Source organism: Trematomus bernacchii, unplaced genomic scaffold, assembly GCF_902827165.1.
Source record: "Trematomus bernacchii unplaced genomic scaffold, fTreBer1.1, whole genome shotgun sequence".
NCBI lineage: Eukaryota > Metazoa > Chordata > Actinopteri > Perciformes > Nototheniidae > Trematomus > Trematomus bernacchii.
Window position 1 is genome coordinate 17119286 of NW_022987720.1, and position 17647 is coordinate 17136932.

The 17647-nt window shown below is 39.8% G+C and overlaps 1 protein-coding gene across 1 annotated transcript; it reads right to left on the reverse strand.

Annotated features, from left to right (window-relative positions):
• Nucleotides 1-222: 222 nt before the first annotated feature.
• lmx1al (LIM homeobox transcription factor 1, alpha-like) lies at nt 223-17565 on the reverse strand. Its single transcript, XM_034143952.1, has 9 exons — nt 16962-17565; nt 15071-15159; nt 14072-14261; nt 3800-4032; nt 3210-3373; nt 2990-3067; nt 2782-2902; nt 2519-2674; nt 223-1793 (listed from the first exon to the last, which is right to left on the reverse strand). Exons 1-9 carry the CDS (start codon nt 17003-17005, stop codon nt 1636-1638), a joined length of 1233 nt encoding a protein of 410 aa, XP_033999843.1. The 5' UTR covers nt 17006-17565; the 3' UTR covers nt 223-1635.
• Nucleotides 17566-17647: the final 82 nt, after the last annotated feature.

The window sequence follows — 17647 nt, forward strand, 5'->3', positions numbered from 1 at the left end:
ATCAGCGGGACTACTGAGAGAGACAGAGGGAGGATATTGAGTTATGAGCCCTGTGACCACTAAGCAGAACAGACCTTTTCTGGTTCAATTATTAAAGCTTTGAAGGGGAGGGGAAAAGGATTCCTTTCTTGTGTGTTAAATATCTTTGGTTTGTACCAGATGAGCAAGTCATTAGTGCATCATAATTTATCATACTTAGGACAATAAGGCAAGTGCACTACAAAGATGAAACCGTAGAGTGTATTGAAGATACGGCAACATTACATTCAAAGCACATCACCTGGCAGTCACTGAACAAAAAAAGTTAGATAGGAACTTGCCTAATACCGCACAAATAAATTACATTCACAAAAATATCACTGTAAAAATACCACGTGTCAGTGATCAGAGTCAAACATGAAAAAATGTTAACGAGCTGTAGCCGATCACTGGCACCTAAACAAAAACAAGTATAACCCTAATCCTATTTTTTTCTGCAACACATTGTAAATTTGACCCTGATGCTTTATGCACTTTCTATCCAACTTCAGTTTGGAGGCTATTTTTTTAGACCTACTTTGTGACACATAGATATCATGCTACAGTTTAAATAGTTGCTGATTATCACAGAATAAGGTACAAAATATCAACCTAACAACGTCTAATTTTTCTGAGAAAGAAATGATTACTGAAACTGACCACAATAATTAATTGTAACACAGTCATACTTCCATTTACATTTAAAAGCACATCATCATGTGCTCAGTGTCCTTACTTTTGGGGATTATAGATGTGTTGGTTGTCAATAACGTCACTGCCTCTGAGTGATTACATTATAAAAGAGAAAGCTAAAGCAATAATCATGTATACAACCCTGTTTCCGCATAAGGCTCCTCAAATGACCCTGTAGTGCTGTCTTTTTTTTTTTGGTCCATATTATACCTCTCATGCAATATCAAAAACTAAGCATGGATTTGGAAATTACCATTTTCATAGAGTTTCGTCCTCGTTCCAAAGTACATCCTTGAATTTACTGGGAAAACTAAATTGTAATCCTATCTAGCACAATATCCTGAGTTATAGCTCAGGTCGAATATTCATACACACTAACCTGAGAGCAAAATGATACTCCAATCCATATACTGTACTGTATACGCTGCAGTCTTTCACACACAATAATCCTGTCAGAAACATAAAACATTTTGCAATGTCATCATTTCATTAAGACTCTCAGCTGCTCATACGGCCTGCCAAGACTCCTACATACATGTCATTTGAATTAAACCAATTTTTGTCTGTAAATCAGAATTTACATATGAGTATGCGTATTTGTTTTTTGAAAGTGCCATGAAACGTGTTTCATTGAACATTACCACAACCAGAGAAATTGAGGTCTTTTTACATATTTTGGACATTTACAGTGTATTTCCAGCATGTGATTATTATCAAGGAAAGATGGTTGGAACATAACGCAAATCTTCTTCAAGTGATATTATGACTATGCCTGGCTTGTGATGATTGTGGCCTTTGAAAAAAGCTTAAGAGTGTGTTTGGGTGTAGGCTGTAGTCCCACAGGCATGTTTTAGACAGACTCCATTAGCTGCATCTCTGAGGTGAAGGTGGAACAGGAGTGGGAAGGGTGAGAGTTTATGGGGGTCAGGAGGTGAAGTAGGAGTTCTGCATGGAGTAGAGGCGGTCAATGGGGTTTCCCACCCGTCCAGACAGGAGACTGCCGTCCCCTGTTGCCAAGAGGCAGTCTCCAAGGTGACCAAGGCTTCCATCGCTGTCCAGGTCATGGAACACTGTCTCTGAGTCTGCGGAGAAAAATTGTGTGAACAGCTGAAGTGAATCGGTTTTCAATTACTACCAGAGAGCACAGAACGATATGAAAAGTTTTACTCTCAACTCCACAAAGCAAGCAGGCAGTGAGTCAGTCTCTGTGGTTTACTCTCAGCCTTTTCCTTACATTCTCACAAACACACAACCTTTACAACTGAAATCCTGCAAAATCTGTTCAATCACCCATCAGCTAATGCAACTCATTTGAGTCCAATATTACATTTTGCCTCACTATCTCCCACTGCACATTATCTAAGGAAATAATGAAGAAAATATTTGGCAATGCATCTGTTTTGCTAAGGCTCCATACAAGCTTTCAAAATAGGCTGACATTTACTGTAACTACTCAGACAAAATGACCTTGAAGTGCGGTTTTGACTACTCATGACTAGCTGGGTAAATCACAGGTTTCATCACGGTACACTTTTATATGCATGCATCTTTGGACAACAATACAACATTTTACACAATTAGTCAGACTTAAACGTCTTGGAAATAAATAGTGACGTGCCATGTGAATTTCAAAATAAATGTGTATCTTAAAGATTATATGCATCAATCTTTTAACTTTGCATTGAGAATATTGGCATGTATTGTTACACCCATGACAGTCAAAACCAGAATTGAAAGGAGATAGGGACAGCATTTGAATTTTTAGATAAGGTTTGTATGGAGTTAAAGCTTTGACCTTTAGTCTTACCATAGGAGTGGAGCTGTTCATTGTTCAGCTGAGGCGGTGTGAGGCCATGTCTAAATGGCTCTCCACCGTAGATGTTGGGATCCAGAGCGAGTAGCTGCTGACGTGGCAGAGAGGGATATACCAGCATCCCATCCATGCCATGGGTACTAGAGCCATCTGTGCAGAGGTGAGAATCACTTTAATCAACCCATTAAATAGATTGTTTTGGTTTTTGTGTATTCTTCCTTTTTTCTCGATATTGCATTGGCATATCAAGCGCTTACCCTCACTGTCGTCATTGCTCTGGCGGCCCCCTCTACTTGGTCCTCTCCTGGTTCCTCCCAGCTGCTCTTGTTCCTGCTGCTGCTGCTGCTGTTGCTGCTGTCTGCGAGCTATCTTTTTCATCTAAGGCACAACAACAGTGTATGTATAAATGCTTTTCTTTGTCCTCAGAAAATGTATAACCTTGTGTAAGTCTATACTAAGTCTAACCTTGGCTCTCTGGTTTTGAAACCACACCTGCACAACACGCACTGTCAGCCCAGTCTCGGCAGCCAGTGTCTCCCTCACCTGCAGATTAGTTTTTAATTGTTATTGAAACACCAGTTTAGACTGATTAGTATGCAATCTTCCACAGAACAATAACGTTTGCATGGGAAAGGAGTATATTCCTGCACACATTTCCATTGATAAAACAAGCTGGTCCTCCTACCTTGCGGCAAGGCTTAGCAGACACTTCAAAGGAGGCCTTGAAAGCACGCCGCTGCTGTGTGGTCAAGATAGTGCGTGGTCGCTTTGAACGCTTGTGGTCCTTGCTGTCGTCACCACCTTTCCCTCCTCCAGAGCCTCCTCCACCATCCTCATCCTCACTTTTCACTGAGCAAGGTAACAGACAACAAAACAGTCAGGACATCTGGTACGAGAGGGGTACATTTTCTCATTCCATTAAATGGAGAGTCAATTTAACATTGAAGTGACTTTGACCTCAATTCTGTGGATTTCTTAAACTATCCACTAGTTTTGTAGGTAGTGCACTGAAGGCTCAGCTTCATATACCATAGGAATTCACAGAATGCACTGTAAAATAATGACTTATTTTCTATCTAAGACAATTTGCTATTGTGGTGTGATGTTTTTGCAAGCAAATGTGTTGTCTCACCAACTCAGATAGGCTTCTGTTTGAGATCCAGTTCATTTACAGAATTATTTTACTAGTAAGTGAACAGAGGAGCAGCTTGAGACTTGAGAAAAATATTTTAAATGGGGTCCAGGCAAAGCAGCTTTGTAAAGAACCTCCTTTACCTGAGTCAGTAGGTGTGGGACTAATAGCAGCCAGCATTTCTCTCTCCTTCTCATAGTCCATGCGGCAGAGCAGCTGGCCTTCTTTCAGCACAAACTCATCACCTCTCTGCAGCCGGCGTTCACACTCACAGCAGGTGAAGCAGCCAAGGTGGTACACCTGGCCTAGCACACGCATTATCAGCTCCGAACGTCCAATCACCTGCAGGCAAGCGCTGCACTTCCTTACAAACAACCTGAAAGTGCACAAAAAGACACAAATATGGGCTTATATGAGAAGGATAAATAAACTGCAAAGCATGGCATTCAGGGAGTTCAGGAGTACAGAAAAAGAGAGGTGAGGTAATTAAAGATGGAGGCACAGGCAACAAGCTCTGATACATTTTACCCTCATATTAAACGATCCTGGAGATTAGCATAGTCTCTTAATTAAAGGTCACATAAACATTACCCAATTCACAGAGCAACAAGGTGAACATCTGCTGAGAGGAACACTGTGCATCTTTAGATTGCCTTTTCTTTTCTTCCTCATAACAGTAGGTGGCAGTAGTAAGCTTATGAAAGGAGAGCAGCCTGTCCCTTAAATGTGGACATCTGTTTGATCGGGTAAACTCCAGTCTATCCATATCCCACACACAATCTTAAGGTAGTTATTTAACTCTATACATAAAGCTTAATACAGAGTCTTTCTCAGGTCCATTGCTTTTCCCCATGACCACTTTTTTCCTTTTGTCCCTCCGTCTCTCCTCCTGTGAGATGTTATAACCCTTCAATATGTCTCCTGCCTCATCATCTCTTCACATCCCCATTTCCATTCACAGGGCCTAAGTCTCTGCCATTAAATTCCTCTCAAATCCCTGCTTTCGCACTTGGTTTCCTCCCCCTCCCTACCAAGCATTTTCTGCCAGCATTCCCAGTTCTCCCTCACGCCCTCCCAGCCTGCCTCCCCAGTTCACTGAAACTAATAAAGACAGGATTAATTAGATTGTTGTTTAAACAGTGCGATGGCCAGACAGACGCTGTAAACTCATAACCAGGGATTGAGGATAGCATGGGGTTAATCTCCCTCCTCTCGTTTATGCACACTAAAACACACTTACACACACAAACATAGACACACACACCCACACATGCACACACCCACACACACACACACACGCATGTGCACGCACAGGCATGCACACAGACATTTGCACACACCCACACACTGAGTATCTAGTCAGACATTGACTAGTAGTGACCAGCGTTCACCACCCATGATCATGCCTGGGTGTAATATGCAATCAAGATAGATATGCTCAATCAACAGAGTATTTATTTAACTGGAAGAGTTACAAGGTCAGAGTATAGGAGTAAGCAAGCAAGGTCAGCGGATGAAGAAATAGCAGCAAGAAAAAAACACAAACCTGGACAGGAGGGGAGGGAGGAGGGGGAGAAAGGGAGAAGTGTTGACGCTCCCTGACTGAGTGATAGGAAGGTGTTGCTGCCCAAATCTGGAGTGTAAAGAAGGAGCCGATTCTGCACATCAGAGCTCCTAATCTGTGATTCTGTCCCAAACGCAGCTGCTGCGGCTAATCTTTCTCAATCCATCTGCCAAACTCTCCCCAAATGACAGTGTCGCTAACTTGACATCATAACACAAACACAAGTGGCCCCAAACAGCCCTGCACAGCTCTGTTGTGGCAGGACCTTGTGTCAAACTAAAGGTTGCTCAACCAATCATCCTTTAGAAACACTGCATTGCTTCTTAGAGAGATGCTTCTAACGTAAGATATCTGCTAAAACATTTTAATTATAATAGCATCTTACACATATTCCACAAAGGAGAGCAATCAGCACCCTACTGTGTGTAGCAGACAGACAGACACTTCAACACCTTAAATGCCTCCTTTCACTGTGAACAAAATACAACAAAACAGAATTGTCAAAGGGTTGACATTAGACTGATGATGTTGGTGGTTAAGTCCCAAACTCCCTAATCGGGGTGTACACAGCATGACAGGAATTTACTCAACATGGCAAATGAAGGGAACTTGGGGCAACTGCCACAGAGGGGGGTCTGTAAGCAGATCAGTCTAATCCTTCTAATAGAAGTATCATTCACACTGGCCCTGACCAGGGTGTAGCTTCCAGTAAATCAATATGGGGGTGATTGTATAGGAGAAGCCAAATAAATAAGGCTTATTTAAGTTCTTCACCCACGCTGAGTTCTTTTAAGTCGAGGCTAAAAACACTACTTTTTACAGCTGCTTACCCAGAAGCCTTTTAACTTGTTTTAGCACTTACCGTATTTACAATGTCGTTTTTAAACTATTTTATGTCTCATTAATGCATTGTTTTTATGAAACTGTTATTCCATTATGTTTATTTATTGTGTTCCTCTCTGTTCTACTATCATGTGTTAATGATCATGTAAAGCACTTTGAATTGCCTCTGCGTCTGAAATGTGCTATATAAATAAACGTACCTTACCTTACCTTACACCAAAGGTATACATGCTTAGTTTTGAATGAAATGACATTAATCTAATATAAAAAAATATATATGACTTTATCTTAAAAATTATTCGATCTAGAGATGTTATTATATGTAAATATACATTGTCAAGTTTTGATGTTGATTTGATGTTAAACCACATTAAAAAAAAAAAAAGAAAAAAGAAAAATTTGAATTTGAATTTGAAGTTTGAATATCAGGAAACAGTGGGGGAAAGAACTGAAATGTACATGCCACTGAATATAATACAGAAAAATACTGAAAAAAGTGGAAATCAAATATAGAATGTAAGCAGCTGAGGTATAGCGTGAAGACCAGCTGTGAACAAATCAAGATATTGGAAAGATGACTTTGCTTTGGGTTAAGACAGCTTTACTTTAATGAAGTGATGTGTTATATTCAGAATTACAAAGAAGAGAAGTGTAAGTGCAGACAAAAGACTGTCTGCTTATGAGCTTGTGATGTAAAAAAACCTACGGAACCTTAGCTGCGGGCACTTTTATGTTTAGTGCCGAGGATTTCTGAGGGGTTAGGGGGCACAACTAATTACAAGCTCACTGATTATGAGATCAAATGCAGAGAGGCAGACAAAGGTGTTGTTCTGTGAGTGGTTATAACTCACAGAACAACAGCCCCTTTCCATCTTGCTTTAGTGTAGATCCTAGACATACAAACAGAATAACAGAATCTTCATCATCTCCCTAAGCTGTGTCATGTGGCATTGTTTTGCCTGTGAGCTCTGACAAGCACGACATTGTGTGGACCGCAACACAATCGTGCCATAAATATGTATGTGTCTTAAAGCGATTACAGTTGTTGTTCTTGTTTCATAATTGATGAATATTTATATAGGTATGGGTATGCTTACACTTACTCTAGGTTTGGATTGCCTGGTATTGCACTATTGGATCAGTTGTATGTAAGGGAGCCCAGAAATACTTGGACAGATTACAGCTTCACTCTGAAGCCGTGCCTCAACAATGATTTACCACTGTCACTCATTCAGATTCCCTACTCGTAGAGTTTATATAGTTCTATCTCTAAATAGGGTATTGTGCACAGAATGACCATGTGTTTCACATAAATTGATGTTTACACATTCCTTAAAAATGAAGGTACATCCAAGGATTCATTTGATGAATGCAAAAAGAACAAACGATATGCAACAATCATACTTTTAAGTTGTATTCTTTTTAGTATCCAATTGTTAGGTATGTGTGTTAGGGTGTGTGTGTGTGTGTGTGTGCGTGTGTGTGCACTTTCGGCGGATATTGCTCTGTGAAGCAAAATGGCTCAGAGCCAGGGTTCAGTAATCACATCATCTCCTTTTATTAAATCTCCCTGCACTGCTTCTGTGTTATTAAAATCTCCCAGCATTCCCCACGATACTCGCTACCCCTGCCACCACTCACTCACTCACACTCGCTCGCACAAAAACACACATATATGTATACATATATACAGTACAATCACACACACACACACACACACACACACACACACACACACACACACACACACACACACACACACACACACACGCACATACACGCGCGCGCACACACACACACGCACACACACACACACACACACACACACACACACACACACGCACGCACGCACGCACACACACATACACGCACACGCACGCACGCACGCACGCACACACACACACACACACACACACACACACACACACACACACACACACACGCACACACAAATGCACATACACGCACACGCACGCACACGCACGCACACACACACACACATGCACACACACACACACACACATGCACATATAAACACAAATATGCACAGTTTGTGTAAAGACAGATAAGGTGCCTGGGTACAAACATCAATAAAACACTGACAGATGCTGTCATTTGTGCACCATATCCATCTATAAACTAACATCATAAGCAGTATTCTTTCTCAATGAACGCTGTTGTAAATTTGTAAAAGCTATGTAATGCTTGTTATCTGATGACCATGATGGCCTGCAGTGTATGAAATTCATCTTTAAAGGCATTTCTGCACAAACCCTCAGCCAATCTCACAGTTTATACAGTTACATATCATGACACAAACTGCAAATTGCTCACATTAGTAATAAGTCTAACGCAACATGAGAGCAGCATTGATGCCTGTAATATCCAAACACAAATTAAATGTTTGTAAAAACCTGCATGACGTGCATGATATGCGTGTGCCATCTACACCTGATGCTACCAAGAATGAATGCTATGTGTGAGGATATAGATGTGTGTGTGTGAGTGAGGGAGTAAGGGGGTGTGTGTGTGTTAGTTTAGATAAAACAGTTAATCCCCAGGCCACCAGAACGCAATATCCTGTCTGCCGGTTTCTCATTTCCTGTCTGTCTCTGGCGGAGTGGGAAGCAGCGGGGAGGGGGTGGTGGGGGACAGTGGGACCCGTTGCCCCAGAAACAGGAGATACAGCCGGTCGATTTGAGAAAAGTCTACGCCGATCTCCCTATCTCTCCCTCTCCGGTGCGACCCCCTATTCTCTCTCTTTTTTCCTCTCCCTCTCTGCTTTTATTATCTCAGATTTAATAAAGCCAAGGCGAGCAGCTTGTTCTGCCATGAAACATTTATTAGCTGTCTGTTATAAAATTGTCGTGGGGGAGGAAAGATGATGGGGTCTCATCTCACATTATGCAAAAACAGTGGCAATATCACCCCCTCCTCACACACATACACATGCACCCAGACAGAAATCTGAGTCTGCGTCCCTTCCTAAAAATCTCAGACCCCTCTTCTCTCCCTTTTTCATCCCATTGTATACCCTTTGTCCATTATCAAGGTTTTTCTTCCTGCTGTTCAGTTTTACACCATAAATCTTACTGTTCATCAACTTAACAAAACCTCCCCCATCCCCACTTTACTGGCACACCTCCATTCATCAACTGTTGAGCTGCAGGTTTATTCTCAGTAAGGCTCCTGGGTAAGGGAGTATTTGAACGCTTCATATCCACACGCTTTTTTGTGTGTGTTACTTACTGGATTTATATATAAAATACAGTCCTGTCAATCGGTGCAGCCATGATTCACCCAAATCAACACTGAACCAGAAACTTTATATCTATACTGCAGAAAAATCTAATATTTTCTCACTTGTCTCAGATGATTCATAGCAATGCAGATCATTTTAGTTCCATTTGCCCAGGTTAAGAACATTTCTGAGATCTCTGCAGGCCATCCTTTACATGACTGTTTTGCTGAAAATACATAACTTTTATGCTACACATTTTCCACAGAGTAACTTTTTATTGCTGCGCTTCCACATCAAAAAACTAAATCATCTCCAATTGTATAGGCAAATATCTCAGAATCCAATAAAACCAAAATAGTTTGACAGCTAAACAAAGAGTTTTTTGTTTGTGTTTTTGTTGAATAGACCTTATACTGTATAAGATAACATTATGTTTTGATTTATACATTTAAAGTAACATATTCATATGGCATTGACGTATTACTGTAACCAGAGTTCTGTTGCTGGCTGCTGGGGATAAGAGCTTGTTGTCCTTCTTATGTATTGTTGCATAATTCTATCTAATAGTATTTCCCTGCAGCCTGGTGTCAGGACTGTCATCACAGGACAGCCACTGAATGCTGGGTAATTAGCACTGTACCCAATCAGCCTCCCCACCACCGCCTCCCTTTCCCATCCTGAGACACAAAGAGGCGCTGAGGGAGGGGAGGCGATTAAGAGAAAACAAGGGATAAACGGGGAGATAAACTGTTTGGTGTCATCGCTGCCATCAATCTCAACGAGGAGGAAATGAGATTTGGAATAGAGAAATATTATTACAAAGCAGACAGTGATGAACGAGGTAACGGATAGAGAGACACAGAGAGAAACGGGGCTGGGGTGGGGGTATGGAGGGGTGAATGGGGGTAGAAGATGCAGTTTCTATCCTCAGCCTCTGCGTTTTAGAGCAGAAGGACTCAGAGTCCACTCACATAAATGCATGGTAACTTGAGAGGACACTCTGTCAGGCCGTCAGTGTGAGATTCACTTATATCTGTCTGGTCAGCAGAGGGAGATTCCATAACTTTGGCGGCGGGGTCTCCCTCTCTCTGTCTGCAAAGACAGGGTTTGTGGACCTAGATGTAGTTGATGTGCCCTCTACCCCACAGAGTACGGTATTAAACTTAAGGTTTAGTAAATATCTACCCTGGTGACCTGTTTTTCACAGGGCTGAAGCTGCCTTTATGGGGCTTACAAGGGAGCTTGCAGGCTCCGCACAGCCAGACTACCTCCCTTCTGTCTGGGCTCAGACTATTGACCAGGGAACACTGGCCTTATACTGCTCAGTTTGGCAAGGAAACATAATGGCAAGCCTGTGTGTAAAAGGAAATGAAATGAAATGCCCTATAAGGTGCGTTGATTGTCTATTTTCCATCAGAAATAAACAGTATTTAATCATTTGTAACTTTTATTCAAAATAATTATGTTTCACTTTAGAGTGAAACCTTTATTTTCAAGATTTCAAGATTCAAGATTCAAGGCTTTTATTGTCATTTGTACATAGCTACAGTGATCAGAGGCTCCTCCAACATTACAATATAATAAAGCAGATAAGATAGTGCAAGTAAATAAAATAAAATAGAATAGAATATAAATAGTAATAGTCTGTAGACAAGTAATTGGAATATTGATAAGTTGCGAACAGATGAATGTTATGGATGTTCTTTCAAAAGTGCAGGTGTTTAACAGTCTGATGGCCTGTGGGATGAAACTGTCCCTGACTTTGGTGGTTTTAGTCCTGATGCTTGTGGTTATTTTAAACGTATCGATCTCATTTTTACCATAGTTCATTTAGATCTGTAAGAAAAGTCACAAAATACCTCAGACTTCATGTTTCTGACGTCATAAATGTGTAATATATTCTGCCCATTTGCCAATGGAGCAATATATAATTGTTTTAATGCAATGATGCATTGCACCATTGCATTAAAACACAGAGGTAAACCTTGCCACACATTTTTTCTAAAGCCTCACGTTGAACATCTGCTTATAACGGGATGGAATTCCAGAGAATGTCTTAAGGTTTCAAAACAAAACAAAATCCACAAGATGCACTTGAGTTTATTGTGTCTAAATCCCCTCATTTCCATAACAGATTGAAACCAGGGAATCTTGAAATTAAATATATCTCCTGTTTTATTACATAGATCATGAGTAGCAGTAGGGTGAGATTTCATTTATTATAAGACGTTTAAGCGACTGAACTTGAATGTGACTCATGGCTGTAAACTGAACTTTTATTCTATATAGTTATAAAAAGTGCTTGAAAATGTTGAGTAACAGTGTTTCATCCTAAACTCTCCAGTTATGTTGAAACCTGACATTGAGCATCACAGGGTTTAATTGAGAATCCCTGTGAAGCGAAATATTCTTTCAAAACATTAAACATGCAAATGTTAAATAAACTTTTGCCTCGAAGGCAGTTTGGTCCAGTTGAATCAGGATGGGGGATGGGTCACATTTCAAAATGAGATTTCTCATTAGAATTGATAGACATCTACATGCATTTATTTCTTTTTGTGCTAAGCAGATGAGATTAATTATAAAATAATATGATATATCTCTCCAAACACATTTAGTATTTATTATATTCATTTTCTTTTGGGAATACTAGCAACAGAAAACCCATGCGAACAAATGTAAGGGTAATAGTGTGGCTTCAAGCTTATGCCGACGGAGTGTCAGGGAGAAGAGGTCTGCCTGTAAGTGAGTACTGAGTGATGTAATCAAAGCAAATATAAAATAAATATATATTTGGACAAGCCAGAGATACTGCATGAGGGTGAGATGGAGAGTCGCCCAGTATGCACAAGAAAACCCTGCAAGATGTCGTCTTATCATCATGTAAACATTTTATTGGCACTTTAAAAAAGGTACTGACAATGACTCAAGGGGAACCAAGCTACAAGGAGAGGGTTAAAAGAAAAAATAAGGATGCCATAATAGCTGCAGATATTTTTGAATGCATGTTCCAAATTCTTGGACGTATATTATCTGTTACAATGCACACACCTGCTCAAGATGGGGGTGGAGGGTAGTAGTGTGAAGCGCTGATGGACAGACTGCAGGGAAAACAAGGAGACATTGTTGCTGATCTGCTGAAGGTCACAGGCAGTACTGTGTGCCAAGACTGGCACCGCATCACACAACAAGGCAACCATCAACATGCAATGTATAGGGGACTAAATCAACACCACAGTGAATGAGCGGCTGACTATCAATTTGCATCTCCAACTACAGTCATTACACGAGGGAAGCAAATAGGTTTTTTCATTCCATCACTGAAAAATGAAAACATGTACGATAAGCTATTGCCTTCACGTTTCCCCTTCATTTTTCCAGATAAACGTCACACAATGGGACTTTCATTAGCCAGTTTCTCTCTCTATCTCTATCACTCTCTCACTATCTCTCTCTCCCTCTCCTCCAGATGTCAGGTACAGTGGGAGAGTCTGTGCTGCTGGATGCTGTCTGACACTTTTCAAAACAATGATAACAAGCTACAGGCCCGTCCTTCAGCTGTCCAACCCCGGAGCTCCCATCGCAGGCACACCCACTGGCGGCACACACCAAATAACCAAAATAAATCACACATATTCAGTACACAAACACACACACACACATCCAAACACACACGCAGTGGCCTGAACAGCTGAATGATGAAACAGAACCTTTTAAATGCATAATAAGTGTTATGGTTGTGGACATGATCAATAATGGTATAAGTCTTTGACACAAACAGACAAACCTGCACCATTCAAGACAAATAATTTAAATAAAAAAATGACCATGCAATTCTATATATTTGGGGATCTTGACCGCACTATTTTAATGAAGTTGATGCTGTGATTTTTACCAAACAACTATCAGTAGAACACTTATATTGCCTGGAAATCCACAGCCATGCGTAGATCTTTTGATGCATTTATGTTTGCGTAAAATGTTAACTTTTTCTAAATCAGACTTAAATATTACATCAAACAAAAAATGACCTTTCTTGACACCTACATTGATTAGCTGTGTGTCAAATGATGATTAATGTATTAGTAAGGTCCAGCTGTTTCAGCATGAAGAAAGCATTGTGCACTCTCTATGAGGTGTGGTCAAGTGTGTGTTGTTTTTTTTTGTATTCCCCCTCCCCAGATGTTAGCTTTTGTTTGGGTATGTAAACATGCTTTTGGACAAGTTTTTCATATTAAGTCTTTGAGAGAATCTCACTCTCAGCATGCTGACAATAAGAGCCACACATCTCTTGTAAAGCACATCTAGGTTATTCCTAATCATCAGTGCTCATCAATGACTTGACTGATAAATACAATTTTAAATATTTTGTGGGTTCGGTTATTTTGTGTGTTATTCCCACAATATAACCACACATAGCTATTAACTGCAAAAACCTGCTAAATAATAAAAAAGCTGTCAATGAAACGTTGCCAGTTATCCAAATATAGAGATGAGAAAACCCCTGAAAATAAAGCCTAGTTGAAATAAAAGTATAAACTTTTATTCTACAATGAGGACTTGTATTCTTGGAAAGTTTTTTTGTAACCTGTAGATTGGCATATGGTAAATAAGAGCATCAGTATTCTGCTTATATTGTAGTATTACTTATGTTTGAGTACTGCTTCCACTGTTGCCCTACTCTCCCACACAATCAATGAGCCCAAATAAACAGTGAACACTACTTCGGAGTGTGTGTGAACTTCAGTGTGTGTGTTTTGCTCTTACTTTTCATAGTCGTGTTTGCAGTACAGCAGGCGGTCTCTGCAGTAACAGGTCCCGCTGAGCGCGCTCAAACACACGGCGCACTTGACGCAGGTCTCGTGCCAGGAGCGCTCGTTCACGCGCAGGAGGAAGCGATCTGCGATGGGAGACTCGCAGCCCGCACACACCTCTCCCCCACCTCTGTACTCTGGACCTGGAAGGAATATAACAAAGTGTGGACAGAGACTCAGAGGCAGGGCCAAGTATAAAAACCACTGAGGTCATGTGTCCCAGTCTCCCCAATAAAGCCCCACCCTATAGGGAAATGTGTTTACTCCCCCAAAATGTCCCAATGGCCCAAAAAAATCAACATAATGTTACATCAATTTTAAATAATAATATTCTTCGACAAAATCAAAACAATGGGGATATGAAATTGAACACAAACACTGCTGCCCCCTTAGACGGAATTAACAGACTCATACAGAGAGAAACCCCAATTTCTAATATCATTTTTGATCTCAAGTTTTAAAATGTCGAGCAAGATTTGAATTGTAAAAGTAATAAATATATTTGTGTGTAGTTGTAGTTTATTGTACTATTTAGCAATATCATGTTTTGTTTTCTTTCCTGGACAGAAAGAAAAATACGTTAAAAACTAAGACAACATTAAAGTGTGTGTAGTTTTTGGTTTTGGCATTTTCTTTTATTCAATGTGTGTTTCTAATGTTACCATATCAATTTTGCCGTGATAATGATTTGATCATACTTGCAGGTTGTCTCATACACTCACACTATTCCTATGGGAATTTATATTGTGGCAGACTTACGCGGTGCTACATTCAACTTGATCGTGATACTAGTCTATGTTATGTTACTTCTTGCTGTTGGTCTGTATAGCCTCAAATAGTATACCCACGTTTATGACGAGTCCTTATATTCTGATATGTTTCTGAGGTAACAGGCCAAATATTTATTTTTCATTGCGAGGTTATAAAGTTTGGGCCTTACACGTTAACTCACCGAAAGGCGTTGAGGATGGAGGCTGCTGCTGACAAGGTTGCGGGCTGTCCTCTGTTTTCATCCCTTCTCTCCTTCCCTCAATGTGATCGCTACAAAAAGAAAAAAATGCACAATGTTTTTTTAAAAATATTTTAAATGTATCATTAATCTATCAGGAGAACCACTGCAGTGATTACAAAACCAAAACAAATACATTAATGAGACACAATGTAGGCCGATGCACGCATATTAGGAATGCAGTCATTCAGAAAATAAACTAGCCATGATACATTTTTAAATGACCAAAAAAACAAGCTAAATTTAAACTGAAATCGCAGCTTGGATTTAATTTAAGTTAATACATACAGAAATAACTGATACAAATAGAAAAACATAAAATACGAGATAAGTTTCTTCAATAAAAATCTAAATAAAGGAATTAGGCCTAAACATGAGAACCAAAATTATATTATGCATATTTTGGTTAAAAGCTTGAGGGCTCGATATCGAGTTTGGTCAAGTCAAATTTGGCATTTTAAAATGAAATCTCGACCTTCAAATATAATTCAACATAATAAGCAAAAACGTAACAAAAAAGAGGATATGTAGGCTATGCAATTTTAAACACAAAAAACAAAAAGTACGTTCAAGTATTTTTTTAATCTCAGTTTCATTTCAAACGACAACGTTTTGTTGAAATTACTGTATAATATAATATAAGTGTTCTCTTTAATAACATTTTCAAGGTTCCAGGTTATTTTTCCAATTTCAAATTGTTTCATTATGTGACAAATGTTGCAGACGCATTGACAGACGCTGACGGCAAATGTTGTCCTATACACCTCAGCAAATGTGTTTGCGGAAATAGACTTTAACATTCTTGTAACTTCTCTACAGGTTCTTCAATGTTGATGCCATGCTGTGGCCGTATCCGTCTCTGTGGAATTACTTTTTTGAGGCTCGCTAAATCAATAGGTCTATATAGTCTAATGTTCCAGTTGGATATCGACATTCAGATTTATGTTGTGATGTTTGCAAATAAGGTTGTTTTAAATAAATATATATAATCCCTTTTGGGAAGGCTTGGGGAGTTAGCCTGTAAAATCCACAGATATTGAATATCTTCGGGTAATGCCGCTTTGCAATGGAAAATGAAATAAAATAAAATGAATTATGTAAATACAGCTAATCTGATAAGATGTGTTGCCTAATTGCGGTTTAAACATTACTGACATATTTTAGTAAAGCATCAATCATTACTCTCTGATAATGAATACTGGAATAAAATGTTCAAAAATATGTAATTACCTTTCTGCAAGTCGCCTGGAGATATAATTGAAGGTAATATAATTGCCATATCATACGAGGATCAATAAATTGTACAAAGTTGGTTTCAAAGCGCACTGGGGGGATTTACGGGCTGAGTACCAGTGGTTTAAAGGTAATGACCAATCCTTTGAGCTGGGAATTAATATACAAAGAAGAGGAAATATGTTAAGTTAAATGTGAAAATGTTGAAATGGCTAACATTATCCCCGTGTAATAAAAGAAAAAAGTGGAGTTTTTATGCGTAATCTTTTGTCCAAACAAATGGATGTGATTACTCAGCTGTAAACTAATGTGATAATGACATTTTATCCACGATAAGCATCAGGGATTCTCCAAAGGAGATATTTGATACTGACCACCAACAGTAATACAACCGCTTCTCTTCAGTTGTCTGTATTAACAAATCAAATGTAATAATTGATATTTGTTTACCTTGGCAGGTTAAAAAGCAAAACATAATGTAAGCAAGGCAAGCCCTGATGCGGGCGTAAGGAACACACTCATTCAAGAAATAGCCTACTAATACTTGTGAATCACCAGCCTGCCTTCACTGGCAACCTGTTCTTGAGTTACGGAGTCCTACCTTGAGGTGAAGCACACTCCTGCTGAAATCTCAGTTGGCAACATTAAAACCTGGACCAACTTTCGACCAGTAAATGAACAGACGCGTTCACAGATTGTTCACCTGTATCTCACAGTCCGGCGCGCATGTTGCCTACGGTAAAAATCCAAATACCATGATGACCCAAACTATTGTCTATTGTCTCCCCCTTTTTCTTCGCCAGCCGTGTGTGCGCTCTGACTTGTTTTGTGCGTAAAAAGGCGCAGAGGGAGGAGATGGACACACAAGGAGGGAGGGAGGTGCGGAAGATGATGAGGGGAAGATGAGCGATGATGCAGCCTATTGATAACTCAGATGAGGATGATCTTTCCCATTCTCTGTTCAAGGTTAGACGGAGACTTAATAGGACGCAGTTGGTACAGGAAAATACTTGGAGTGAGACATTCATCTATCTCCAAGTGGGAAACGGGAATCTATTATGAGGCAAATATGTTTTTATGCTATGCTTAAACTGCCTGATTCTGGAGAAAAGCTATTTATCAACAGGACAAAGGCAGATGAAGATGAGAAGACTTAGAGAATCATAATTCCATCTGGACATCTGAAAGGGCTGCGTAACCTTATATGGCATTACATACTATAGTGAAACAGGTCTATAGATGAAATAAGGCTTATGTGGAAGTAGGAAAAGCGACATTTCAAAACAT